The 14639-nt window shown below is 36.0% G+C and overlaps 1 protein-coding gene across 5 annotated transcripts in view; it reads right to left on the reverse strand.

Moving 5' to 3' along the window:
- The window catches only part of Gys2 (glycogen synthase 2), a 55670-nt gene extending 41298 nt beyond the window's left edge, over positions 1 to 14372 (reverse strand). For 2 of the 5 annotated variants that reach the window (XM_046435623.2, XM_046435622.2), the window contains exons 1-2: positions 13916 to 14372; positions 3222 to 3403 (exon numbers count right to left, since the gene is read on the reverse strand). In XM_046435623.2, coding sequence (XP_046291579.1) covers positions 3222 to 3403; positions 13916 to 14036 — 303 coding nt within the window. In that variant the 5' untranslated portion in view covers positions 14037 to 14372. Of the gene's footprint in view, positions 1 to 3221; positions 3404 to 6205; positions 6338 to 10027; positions 10346 to 10397; positions 10500 to 13915 lie in introns of those variants that run through there. The other 3 variants (XM_046435624.2, XM_046435626.2, XM_058576293.1) reach the window with 3 other exon arrangements.
- Between the last annotated feature and the right edge of the window lie 267 nt (positions 14373 to 14639).

Raw genomic sequence — 14639 nt, forward strand, 5'->3', positions numbered from 1 at the left:
TCTAATCCTGTTAGTCTTCAAATTGACTTTTTTGATTCCTATTTTATCTCAAGCAAATTTTAATGCATTAATTATCTCAGTTATTTTTCCAGTTGTATTGATGTTAGTCACTTGTGTATCGAACCTTCAACTTCCCTTTTGGTCTCTATATTTCTATAGTAATTTGCTTGTTCTTTTGCCTTGATTTTTATTTTATGTATATTATCCTAGTAGATAATATGCAACATTATAAGCCACTTCAACTCCTTTCTAGAACTCAGAGAGACTAAGATTAGTCTCTTTCATTGCATAGCCAAACCTCTCTGGAAATTTGAATGTGTCCACATTGCTTACACCTTTACCCTTGGCACTCAACCAAAACTAAATTTTGCAGAGCCTGGAAGCTCAATTTAATTCTCACTTCCTCTTATGGGACTCAGGCATGTGTGGTGATGTTTCTACCCTATCCAAACTTTGACCAACCTTGAAAGACCTCATTTAAGTTGCTTCCATTTTAATTTAGTATTCATCATGCCACTCTTTCCTTTCAGGATTAAATTTTCAATACCTTTGTCAAAAGGAACCGAAATGCACTTCTAATATCCCAACCCCTTTAGCTGCATGCTAAGGAACTGGCTTCTATTCCACCTCTCTCCAGGCAATAAAGATTGGGACTTGATGCTTGCTAATTTCCTAGGGGCCATTACAAACAAAGAAGCAGTTAGATAAGCACATAGAGTTTTGAGGCTGCTGGAATCTCTGGCCTAGCTATTTGAGGAGAATATGGCCTGGATTTCGAATCATGAGACCAGTCAGTCCAGAGTTCTTCTCATCTCCCTCTGCCTTGGAAAAACCCTTACTTTTATCCCAATAGTACAACGTGCACCCTTCTGTCACTTTCCTCACATTCCCTGTGCTATTTTCTCTCCTAGTGCTTCTGGGACCTCCAGTTCTTTCGTTAATTACATATTGTGTTTCTTAAACTGCATGTACCTCCTAGACACCACTACGCACAGACCCCTCAAGTGAGGACTTCTCATTTTTTTTTCATCTCCAGAAACTGTATTTCTTGGGAAATTAGTAAGTAAGAGGGAAAGTTATTTTTTTTAACTTCTCTGAAACATTTAAAGCCTTCTTCTTTATTTGCATATGCTATCCAAACATAATTACTTTTACTTTTTCTAGTTTCTTTCTTACCTTATCCTAGGCAATATCTCAAGTTTCTTAACCTACACATTTACCCCACAGTTGCTTGACCTTGTAGAAATCAAAGAATTTCATGTACATCTGGTTCCAGCCACCCAAGTTCATGGCTATGGTCTTACCCTTGTCAACCTGAACTGTTGCTGTTCTGAAACATTCCACTCCAGCACCCTATTACCACACAACTTCTACAATTCTACTTCTCTCAGTGTGTCTCCTGGTGTTATGCATTCTTTTTTCTTTAAAACGTTCAGTTCCTGGAACCCTCCATCTGTTCCTACATTATCACCTCCTTTCCTGTCCATTTAGATACCAAGGCACATCAATCCAATCCCTTTCACAATTACCTCCAACACTGTGCTGCTTTGCCTTTGATATGAACGCTGGAATCAAACAACATTGGATCTCCATCTATTCAACTCCCTACTCTTTCACTCAGGCTGCTGGTTGCTGCTACAAATAATCACTGTCAAATACATTTGTTTTAGTAAAAAGTTCTGACTACACTTCAAAGATATCTAGAAATTGTTATATATTCCTTACATATTTTTTCAGTACTTCTTCCTTCAAGTTCTCTTATTTCAACGCTTGCCTCCAGTTCTTACAAGATGACCTTTAACTCCTACTTTAGTAAGATCATTGAAAACATTGAATGAGATTAGCCTGAGTCAAGTATTTGCATTCATATTTTATTTCCTGTTTAAGTGAAAAGGGTGAAGAACAATTCTTTCAATATTGCTTTGGATCATGTTTTTTCCTACCATTCTCATTAACCTTACTCTCTTCAATCATGTATTTATTCTGACCTTGCAACTTCTCCCTATCTTAGTACATTTCGTTTTGGCATATAAATATGCTCAGGTTTCACCCATATTTAATAAGACACCAATTCTTAAAACCATGTTATCTGAAACTATTATCTTTCCCTTTTCAAAGAAAAATCTCACAGCTATAACTTCTATACCCCTTTTCTCACCACTCATTCATTTCTTAACCCACTGCTATCTGATTTAACTTCTCCTTCTCCTAAAAAAACAACAACTGTATTTAGCAATGCTACCAATAACCCAAATATCTCCCAACTCAGTTGACCCTTGCTCAATCATTTGTTGCCTTAATCCTTTTTTCATACTTGAAACTTTCTCCTCCCTTGTCTTAACATCATTATTCCTATTGCCGTTGTAATAAAGAACCACAAACCTAGTGACTTAAAACAGCACAAATTTATTATCTTACAGGTATGGAGGTCAGTCATCCAAAACAGGTATTACAGGACAAAGTCAACATTACAGGACAAAGTTGGCAGACGCTGCATTCAATCTGGAGTCTCTAGGAGAGAATATGTTATCTTGCCTTTTCCTGATTCTAAAGGCCACCTATGTTCATTGTGGCCCCTTCCTCTTTCTTCAAAGTACATGACTCCACCCTCTCCTTCCATAGTCAACACTTCCGCAATTCTAATTCTACTGCCTCCCTCTTCTGAGGTCTCCTATACTTACACTAAACTCACTCAGATAATTCAGGATTATTGCCCATTTCAACTTCCTTAACTCAGCCATATCTACAAAGTCCCTTTTGCTAGGTAAGGTAACATATTCAGAGGTTCTGAGGATTAGGAGATCCTTGTAACGTTGTTTCTATGCTTACAATCTCTGGCTCATTTTTAAAGAATGTTCTAACATATTGACATTTCCTGAGATTTGGCTCAAAACTTTTGCTCTTTGTCTATAAACTTCCACTGAACACTTTGTTTAACATCACTGACTTCACAATTTAAATACAAATAACTTCCTCAAAACTATCTCTACCCTTTACCTTCTGCAGAACTCCAAATCCATTGCCCTGTTAGACAGTTCACCTTGGTCTTCATGAGGTGTCTCAAGTGCAATCTATTCAAGACCAAGTTCATCATCCTTCTCACAAACCCTCTCTTTTTCCCTAAGTAGGTAGAGGGTCTTCTCCTAGGAGTTGCTGTAATTTGCGGCCTGTTTCCCATAACAGTTTACTGAGAGTTGTGAGGTTCAATGTCAATCCTTTACCTGGCAGCCGTGTTGGTTCATTGCATCCACAGCTTTTCTGACAGCGTCATTCATGGGTTCACATTGTTCCACCTGAGTCTTCACGTTATGCTCAAAATATGGACCTATCAGAAAATAATTTTCTCCCCATTCATCTGCTGTTGTTTTGGCCTTTGTCTGAATCACAGTATAGATACCTCCAACTGTTAAAAAAAAAAAAGGCCCTATTATCATTGGGGTTAGTAATTCATTTCCAGTGACTAAGGGATGGAAATGCACTCTCATTTTAAATTTAACATTTGGGATCCTCTCAGCACAAAAGTTTATTTAACTTTCTCAAAGAACAGGGTTTGACATGTTGTTGAGGGATGCTAACAAAAGGCTACTGTTTGGTTCAAGTCTGGGTCAATTTTAAAGCCCCTTCTGGGCAGAAGCAGATAGGGACATTTCCAAGGAATCTGAAGAGAGGCTTGGAGTAAAACAGCACTTGGTTTAAAGTTCCATTCACAGTGAAGCCTCAAAGTAAGGACAAACAGCCATTGTCACATGTCCTCTGCAGTAGTCACCTTTCACCTCTTCTCCCTTCTCCAAGAAAGGGCTCAGGTGTGTTCAAGTCATGGCCATTGTTGCTTGCAATTGGGAGAAAAATCTCCCAGGCTAAGGTGCATTCCCTTTCTAAGGCCTAAGCAAGGTTCCTTTTGACAAGGGGAAAGACATGATAGATTTTGATGGGAAATGCGGGGCCAACTCTGATGGCAATCAGTGACACAAATTTTCAGACTCGTGTCATTGCTTTATTTCCCCCCTTGGGCATTGCTGCTACCAGTATTAAAACATAAAACCAAAAAACTGTGTGTACTCCTGGATGCAGCACTTCCAAATCTAGAAAATTATCCTGGGGGAAAATAAGAAGAGTGACCAAAGATATGTGTGCAGGGTATCTATTGAAGCGATATAATGGCAAAAAATTAACACCGACTTAGATTGAATTAGTTAACTCTCTTAACTAGCCTAAGGCTCAATTATCTCATCTGTTAAATGAGGGTTAAGTAGTAGTTAGCTTAGGCAGAAAGAGTGATTGTAGTGGCAGTGTTAAAAACCAGGTCTCATTGGCTGGGATGTGGCTCAATGGTAAGTACCTGCCTAACATGTCTAAGACTCTGGTGTTTGATCCCCAACACTACAAAAACAAAACAAGTAAAATGTCACTTAAAAAGGATGAAAAAATTAGGAATGAGCTATAAGCAAGGGATTGACTCAAGCACTAAAAAACGACAAAATCATGGAATTTGCAGGGAAATGGATGGCATTAGAGCAGATTATGCTAAGTGAAGCTAGCCAATCCTTAAAAAACAAATGCCAAATGTCTTCTTTGATATAAAGAGAGCAACTAAGAACAGAACAGGGAGGAAGAGCATGAGGAAAAGATTAACATTAAACAGAGACGAGTGGGGGGAGAGAAAGGGAGAGAGAAGGAAAACTGCATGGAAATGGAAGGAGACCCTCATTGTTACACAAAATTACATATAAGAGTTTGTGAGGGGAAAGGGGAAAAAAAAACAAGGGAGAGAATTGAATAACAGCAGATGGGGTAGAGAGGGAAGATGGGAGGGAAGGGGAGGGGGGATAGTAGGGGATAGGAAAGGTAGCAGAATACAACAGTCACTAATATGGCATTATGTAAAAATATGGATGTGTAACCGATGTGATTCTGCAACTTGTATTTGGGGTAAAAATGGGAGTTCATAACCCACTTGAACCAAATGTATGAAAGATGATATGTCATGAGCTTTGTAATGTTTTGAACAACCAATAAAAAAAAGAAAGAAAGAAATTCAGTGTGAAATTCTGGAGCTAATAAGAATTGGGCACCAATTTTCAACTCAATTAAAAGCACACCTGTAATCCCAGCGGCTCTTGAGGCTGACATAGGAGGATCACATGTTCAAAGCCAGCCTCAGCAACAGCAAGGCACTAAGTGAGACCCTGTCTCTAAATAACACACAAAATAGGGCTGGGAATGTGGCTCAGTGGCTGAGTGCTCCCGGATTCAATCCCTGGTACCCCCTGCCAAATAGATAGATAGATAGATAGATAGATAGATAGATAGATGGATGGATTTTACTCCTTGTACAATGAAAAGAAAGTTTCTTCTCATTTTCTACTGCTGTTTTACAAAAAATTTTCTAATTAATTGGAATATGGATTTTGATAACTACTGTATTTCTTAAATTTCTTATTTCAGTAGACTTTAAATCATTAGTCTTCTCAATAGTTTTAACCAATGGTCATCATTGCTGTGAAATTTTCTTTAAACCTGAGGCACTAAAATACACTTTTTGGAAAATTCCCTTTTGAGGGAGTGAGACACAAAAGGCAAATATTGGTACTATTATGTGATGCTAACCAGATTCATTAATATATCAAAGAGCTAATGTGACTCCAAAAATGTAATGCAAACCATTTTCATGCACTTACACAATGTCCTCTTCATCTGTAAAGAAAGACATTTTGTCTTTACACAAAAGAAAGTTGAACTGTCATTTGAACAGTCTAATGAGAACATAATCACACACGGCCCATAAGGAGGGAGCAGGGAACACCTGAAGAGGCTGTGCAAAATGCACTGGTAAGAGCTTCTTGCTTGGATCAGAATTGATGTGATTCACTTACCCCATTCAACAATGGATCTACATCTATGTAAATTTATGTCCAGGTCAACTATATGTAAACATTTCCCTAAATTCTGGAAATTTTTGTGAACTGTTGACATTATTTGCTAAGGAAAATTACTTTAGAGAAGCAATTTGCAAGAGCAAGTAAAAGGAACTCTGAAGTGTGAGAGTCACATCTTGACAACACATTTAAATACATGTATGTTTTATTCAAAACCATTACCTACAAAAATGCAAAATTTTCAATTAATTTCTCCTCTTCTATATGCTCACCCTATCAGGGGAATAGGCTACAGAGTCTGGGTGGTATATATTTATTAAATGCCATACCTTCACTTTTATTCTTGAAAATCCTTATTTGTAACTACGTGTCTCACCCATAGATTTTAGAGCATCCTCGTTCATTATGTTATATGTTTCAAATTCAAATCGATTTGAGTGAATTAAAATATATTTTTATTTGCTAAAGAAGGTAAGGAGAAAGAAAAAAAATATTTTAATGGTGCTGGGGATAAACCCAGGGACTTGTGCATATTATACAAGCACTCTACCACTAAGCTATACCCCCAGTTTCTGAAATTCTTTATTTGAAAAAACAAATGATAAGATTTAAGAATCAAAATACAAAGATAATCAGTGAATTCATTTGCTACTTCTTTTCCTTTATATAGATACTTCCAAAATAGCCAGTGTGTTTATAAATAGAATGGCTGTGCTCTTTTAGAGTTTCTAGAAATGAAAATATGAAACTTCAAAAAATTACAACTCATGTTGATTGAGACCTGATTATAAATACAGGTTCCACTCCACAATCCTGTGGGGACATCCTCTTCTTGCTATTTCATATACTCAGCACCTATTGCCTCTCCTTGTCCCCTGCATAATTATTTGTCAACTAGTTTCCCTCGGCTTTTACTGTTACCACACTTTACCCCAGCCTTCTTTCTTAGCATGCTGGAGGATTACTAAGTGCAGGGCATAGAGATAGAATCTCTCATCTTCAAATTTGAGGTATAAGTCAGAGGTTCACCAACACATACTTATTTTTTAAAATCAGCAAATAAATGCCATTTTATGTTTTAAAAGACACATTCAATATTATTAGTGAATTATTGGTTTTCCACAGTTTAGATCATTGAATCTGGAATTCACCTTCACTTTCAAACAAGTACTTTGTATCTTATTGATTTGTGTTTTCCTGAAACAACATGGGAGTTATCTTTAGTGTGAGGACAAAGTATCAAGCCTTTCATAAGCAAGAAAAGATGAGCTACCATGGCACATATAGCAAAGAGAAGCTAAAACCCTAACTTTTCACCCAAGAACACTGCTAATTTTACTAAATATCACTATTCCAAAGCAGAATAGAATGGACACTAGCCATAATAATGACCTCACTGTCTCCATATGTGTGTGTATGTGTGCGCACGCACGCATTAGTATTTATTATTATGTACTTCCATAATAAAATTGATTAAATCTTGACTATTTTAAAATGCTCAAGTTATAGAATTTGGAAGTCATTTGTTTACTTCAGGATATGTAATTGCTAATCGGACCCTCCTGTACCAAGACACATTTGCAGGAGCAAAGATAGTCATTATGCAGGTAGGACATCATTCTCTGAGGCAGTCCTTCCCTAAATATTTGTGTTCCCAGCACTTTATTAATTCTGCGGTTTAAATCAAAGTAGCTGCAGTCTCCACAGTGAGAGGCGATATTCAACTTTGGGCAAAGCACACTCACCCTGATACATCTACAATGATATTTTCAAATGTTCTATATAGGATAAGCTTGATATTCTGGATAACATGGTATTCTAGATGTAAAGGAAGTGGGGAGACTGGTATTTGTCTTGACTCTGTGTGTGCTATGCAGATTTTGCTTGAATTGTGTGGCTCATGTGGTATGGCTTAGGATGCCATTGACTTATCTCTGTCAGGCAAAGAAACTGCAACCCTGAATTACTATGTCATCCATGATTTAATTAACCTTGACCTGCGTCTTTTTTTTATTCTTTTTTTTATTCTTTCTAATCTTGTGTTTAAAATAAAATCATGGAATCATTCAAAGGGAAAGCCAATATGATAATTGATGATTTAATGTTCTCTTCTTATAAATAAATTTTATGAAAAATTAATAACAATAAGCTAATGCCTACAGAGCATTTATTAAATGCAGGTACTGTTGCAAATAACTTATGATTGATATTTTAAAAAACTTTCACAACAGCATTACAGGTAGATGCAATCCTTATTTTTTAAATGGTGACCCTGAGACAAAGAGAGGTTTGAAATGGATACAACATCACATAGTTAATGGACGAGTTGGGATTCCCACTTAGATAGTCTGACATCAGAATCCTCAGGCTAAAGTCAGCAAGAACATAATTTAAATGAATGGAGCAACAAATTGATGGGTTTCTCAAAAATGGTGTGGGGAAGGAAGGAAACAGGATTCTTATATTTTACTTTGTTTTTGCTCCAGAATCTTCTGGATTGACAAAAAGGAATTTAGGGGCTTAGAGTATTTTGGAGCCACAAATCTTCTTTCTTTTTTCTTTTTCTTTTTTTCTTCCTTTTTTTGTAACTGATATAAATATTATACATATTTATGGGGTACTATATGAGTTTCAGTATATGTATAGATTGCATAATGTTCAAATCAGGGTAAGCATACCCGCAGCTAAGATCATACCAGATAGGTAAAAGTTGAAAGCTTTCTATTTAAGATCTAGAACAGAACAAGTATGTAAACTTTCAACCCTTTTATTTATTTATAAAGTACCAGAGCATCAGACAAGAGAAAGCAATAAGTGGTATCCAAATTGGAAAAAAAAAAAAAAAAAGAAGTCAAATTGTCACTCCTTGCAGATGTAGAAACTTCCAAAGACTTTACACAAAAAAATTATTAGAACTTATAAATGACTTCAGCAAAGTTTCAAATAGTTTTCTATTTGCAAAAATCAACATACATTTCTATATGCCAATAGCAACTTATCTGAAAAAAAGAAATCAAGAAAGCATTCCTATTTACAATAACTACACACAAAATTAAATATCTAAGAAATAATCTACCCAAAGAGGTAAAAGATCTCTACAGTGAAAACTATAAAATATTGATGACAGGGCTGGGGCTGTAGCTCAGCAGCAGAGAACTTGTCAAGCATGCATGAGGCACTGGGTTCGATCCTCAGCACCACATAAAAATAAACAAATAAAATAAAGGCATTCTGTCTATTCACTACTAAAAAAATGTTTTTTAAATAAAACATTGATGACAAAATTGAAGAAAAAGAAAAGCTATACAATGTTCATGGATTGTAATAATTAATATTGTTAAAATGGCCATAATATTCAATGAAATTCCTATTGAAATACCAAGGGCATTCATATCAGAAACTGAAAAAGCCGTCTTAAAAATTCATATCAAAGCATAAAAGAACCCAAATAACCAAAGAAATCTTGAGTGGGGAGAAACAAAAAAGCAGGAGGCATCACACTAACAGACTTCAAAATATACAACAAAGTTAAAGTGATCAAAACAGCATTTTACTGTCACAAAAACAGAGTAGTGGAACAAAAAAGAAATTCTAGGAACAAACCATTCATCTATAGCTAAGAGATTTTTGACAAAAGTGTATGAATATATACTGGGGAAAGGACAGTTTCTTTAATAAATGATGCTGTGAAAATTGGATATCCACAAGCAAAAGAATGAAACTAAACCTCAACCTTGCACCAGTTACAAAAATCAAGTCAAAATATATTAGACACCTAGATGTGAGATCTGAAACTATGAAACCACTAGTAGAAAATAGGAGAAACTTTTCAGGACATTGGAATAGGCAAGGATTTGTGGATACAACATAGTGAAATTAGACAAATGTGATTTTATTACATTTGTGCAAATCTTCTGCAAAGCAAAGAAAAAGAACAGAATAACAAGACAACCCACAGAATGGGAGAAAATATTTGCAAACTATACAACCTAGTAAGGGATTAAGATAAAAATATTTAAGGAGCACAAACAACACACTAGCAAAAAAGAAAAATCCAATTTTAAAATGGGCAATATAGAACCTATATAGACATATTTCATATGAATCATGATTCCTACATCAATCAGAAAACTCTGAGGATCTCTACTTACAAAAGTATGTAGTGTCCTCAAAAAAAAATCTTAAAAAATATATGCACACATCTTTTCAGATACAATTTCTAAAAGTTCACAGACTCCTTGAGGCCCATGTATATCAAGGTTCTCTCCGACAGAATGCCTCCCTCAGAAGAGTAAACTTGTGGTTATACTGGGTTTCTACCAGGCCGTTTGACTACAAGTTTTGAGTTTGTTCATGTGCCCTTGTGCCATGTGACCTAGAGCTGTGATTTCCAGTTTGAGGAGGCAGCAGGTAAAGGTATTATGTCCAGTAACATGCTGACTTGGAACTAAACAATTTGTGTCTGGTCTGTTTTGAGAAGAAAGCTTTTATTTTAGGATTAAATTTCAAAAGTCTTTATACCTCTTAGTTTCGTTTTATTTGTGACAGATTTCATTAAATTCTTTATGATCCAAAATCTTCAACATGATAATCTGACTATAGTTGGAAATGTTTGGGGAAAGTCTGTGGAGAAGAAATGATTGTAATAAGGCCTGAGCAAAGAGAGAGAAAGTAAACTCCCCCCACCCCACAACATTTGGAGAAAACTTCCCATTTTAGGCAGTGCAACTTTTCTGCTATTTTTTGCTCCCAATTCTTAACAGTACTTTTTCAAAAACACATCAGAGATTTAGCACTTCCCACTATTTAGAAGTTAATGGCTCTGTTTATTTTTCATGGATTGAAGATAAATTTATTATCCTTAAAGATAATAATTCATCAGGAGCTTCACAATCTAGCCCCAGAAGGTTTCTCCTGTCTTCCTTCATATTCCTTCCTCTTCCCTCTCTGAGCTGCACTGAGATCTCTGAAGAGGGCACACTTCTGCATCTTGGCATGTGTACCAATGCATCTCAGCCTGTGTAGGTCTCTCATATAGAACTCTCTATCTTTATTGCCTCCTCTGTCATATTTGCCCCACAGCAGTTCAAACTTAAATATCAACTCAAATGTCTCTTCATTAGAAAGGTTCTCCACAAACCCCAAAACTCAGTTAAGAATCCCACCACAGCCACAACCAATAGCACCACACATAATCTTCAAGCACCTTTCTCTCTAACCCTGACACTACTGCATGTGTCTATATCTACATGTTCAATGTCAATCTTCCTGCAAGTCTATAAATGCTGAAAGATTGGAAATCAATTCTGTTTTTGTTTGTTTGTTTGTTTAGGGTACCAGAGATTGAACTCAAGGGCATTCAACCATGGAGCCACATTCCCAGCCCTATTTGTATTTTATTTAGAGACAGGGTCTCACTGAATTGCTTCGCACCTTGCTTTTGCTGAGGCTGGCTTTGAACTCGAGATCCTCTTGCCTCAGCCTCCCAAGCCACTGGGATTATGGGAGTGTGCTACCCTGCCCAGCTCAATTCTATTTTGTTAAATTCTGTCTCTCTAGTCTTTTATTGCTTGACACCTAACAGATACTTGATAAATCTTTTTTGAATGGATAATAACAAAAAATGGATAATTAATAAAAGCAATAAATTTAAGGTTAATATGAACCACTGAAAGGTTATTTGGATGTTATTATTAACAACCAATAGTTTAATTGTGACTCCTTTGTTAGTTATACTTTAAACATTTCCATAACTCACTGGCAAAGAACTGGTAGTGAGAAATTTTGTTCCTCTCTAAAAAACCCTTTTTTTCTTTGTTATGAAAAAACTTCCTTGTTTGCCACAGAACATTGTAAGATGACTCAAACATATTATTTTCATTTTATTCATGAATAATCTGATACTGAGATAGTTCAAGAGGGTTTTTTTATTATTCAGAGGTCTCTAACATTTGACTGCAAGTCAGAGCTTTTTCATCTATAGGACATATCCTTAGACAGTAGAGATCTCAAAATTTAATTCTTATGTAGCAGTAAAAAATGGGGAATCAGACTGGGAAGAAACCTACATCTTAGTCCTCTGTCTTCCGTTTGCTTGTTCATTTAGTGCCTCTATATATCTATTTTGTGTATTACATAGAAGGGTTGGATTTATAATCTCTAAGATGCCTCAAGCTGTGGCTATAAACTGCAGGAAAGTCAAGTTCAAAGCAAATTTATATTGTCAGGGATGAATGGAATCATTGTACGTCTCTATTAAAATTTTTGACAAAATCAGTCTGAGAGAGATATTAAAAATATCAAGACTGAAATCAGCATGCACATGATTGGGATTTAAGACCCATGGGATAAGTTTTCATTAGTTCCATTAATGTTTGATAAATGGAGAGCAAACAAGGAAAGAAAGGGGGCTTGCTAAAGTGTGGGCACTGGGCTGAGGTCGTCTGGGCTGACTCTGTTTGCTAAGAACCTCTCACCCCAATTTTTTCCACCAAGGAGCTATGTCCTTGAGCTCTTGCTTACTCCACTGAGGAAATCTTCATTTCAAGGTATGCCCTGGGATTCATGTATTGTATGGTGGCTCTATGCCAGAAACCTTGGCCATTTTTAAAAACTGGGCAAAAAGGAACAGTTTTTCATGTGGTTTCTGTTTTCTTTTAGCTGATATTGGGTGATATATTTTTGTCTCTTGTTGTCCCTATAGAGAGATCCATTAGATCCAGGACCTTCATTCGACCTGTTCCTTTTCCTCTGGATTACATAATTAAAATTAATTTATTCCCTTCTTTTGCAGTGGAGTTCATATTACATAATATTTTGCAAAATAAAACTTGTTTGCTCACAATAAAAATAAAATAAAATAAAAACTGGGCAGAAAAAAAACTGTGACAGGAAAAAGAATATTGGAAAGATCTACTTGTAAGATACTTCTCTACTGTACAGTAAAGTCCCTTTTCTCCTTGCTTCTTCTCAATGCAGCCAGGAAGACTGGACCTTGTTCTTTCACCTGAATTCTATGCCCTTTTGCATAGGCAGAATTAATTGATAATTTTGATTTAAGGAATTTTACAAATGCAATTTTTGAACAGTTGGCATAAGATAAAAATCAGAACAGAAGCCAAGTGTAATCGTAATTTGGGATTATTCTGGGTCTAACTAGTCAAAAGGAAGAAGCCATGTATCATATTCATGTTTTCATTTCAGCTTCTTCAAATTATACAGCTTGTCACTGCTATTTACCCATCAATCTCTGGACCTGTTTCTTCATGATATTAAAGGATTCAGCCTTCAAAACCATTATCTTTTCTCTGTTAGATAATGTTTTTTCCTTCATAGTCTTAACAATTTTTAACTAGAATCTATCAATCTATAAGAATTGTTCTTTGATAATTGTACAGGTACCTGTAGTATTAAAACCAATCTAGGTTGCCTTCTCCAACCCAGCATAATCAGGTTATATCTTATTAGAAAATTATTTTATTTGATCAATTTGATTTTCTTTCTTATTTTATAATTTCTATGTATGCATAGCATTGAAGAAAAATACTTTCAGTCTTTTGAGTAGCAGTACAGCATTTTGTCTTCTGATCAGCTTTTACATTAAAACTTTAATTCAAAACTAATCTTAAATTATTAGAAATGCTATGAAATGTTTCATACAATTGCTAATAGCATGAGGAGTTTAAGTTTCTTCATATGGTACTTCCCAAAATAAAGGACTTAAAAGCACTTAAAGTACTTATGAAGATTTTATTGATGAAAAAAATCATAAAACAACAAAAAATAAACTTTTCACTCTTATTTTATTGTGACATGGATTTAAAATTATTATTTGAATTCACATTTTCTGGCAATGACTAATTTTTTCACTTACTCCCTCTTCAACACATACACAAGTCTTAAGTTTTCACTGTCTGTTGAAATAGATTAGATCAAATGTCACCCTTGCTCATGCATTATCACTGAAGCATCACCTATGAAATCTGAATCTATATTCTTCAGCAACCTGAGAAATAGTTACCATCAGGAGCAGCACAAACCTTTATTGGTCACCTCCCAAGAAACTTCAAAGAGCAGTAAATCCTCCACAGGAAGTTTTTCAGCTTCCCACTGAGGAAGCCCACTTAGGGATGTCACAGATAATGATCGGCCTCGAAGCATTCTTCTTCCAGTCTTCTAAAACCCTTGATTGATTCCCTGTTTCAATTAATTGCAATTCCTGGATAGGAGCACTTAGAAACACGGAAGTTTAGAGCTGGTAGGTATCAAGCTCTAGTAGATACTCAAAGAGTAAATGAGTAGAACAAAATCTCCAGTGCTTCCCAGAGAACTCCCAATTGAAGGAGGCTTATCTTTTTGTCCAATGAGGACACTATCTCTTACTACTATCTACCTAAATGACCCAGAGCAATCTCGAGTAAAATCCTGCTGTTCAGGGCTTGAGCAGGCTCCTCCTGGGACAGGTTGAGCGTGATACGTATCCAGCCCTTTAGCCCTTGTCCTTTTGACCAAGCTAGACTCACACTGTCTCCAGGGCTTGTTTCATCATTTCCAGAGCAATCCAATATTAGCAAAGCAATTTCCCTCATAAAGTTTGCAGACTACATGTAGAACTGGTTGAGATATGTTTCCAGTTTTAAATTCTTTTGGCTTTCTATTCTTTGTTTCTTTCTTGTTTTTTGAGGGGGAGCGGGTACCAGGGATTGAACTCAAGAGCACTCAACCACAGGGGCACATCTCCAGTCCTATTTTGTTTAGAGAGAG

This window comes from Marmota monax, unplaced genomic scaffold (genome assembly GCF_021218885.2).
Source record: "Marmota monax isolate L192 unplaced genomic scaffold, Marmota_monax_Labrador192_F-V1.1 WCK01_AAM20220418_F8-fsc00012, whole genome shotgun sequence".
Taxonomy (NCBI): Eukaryota; Metazoa; Chordata; class Mammalia; order Rodentia; family Sciuridae; genus Marmota; species Marmota monax.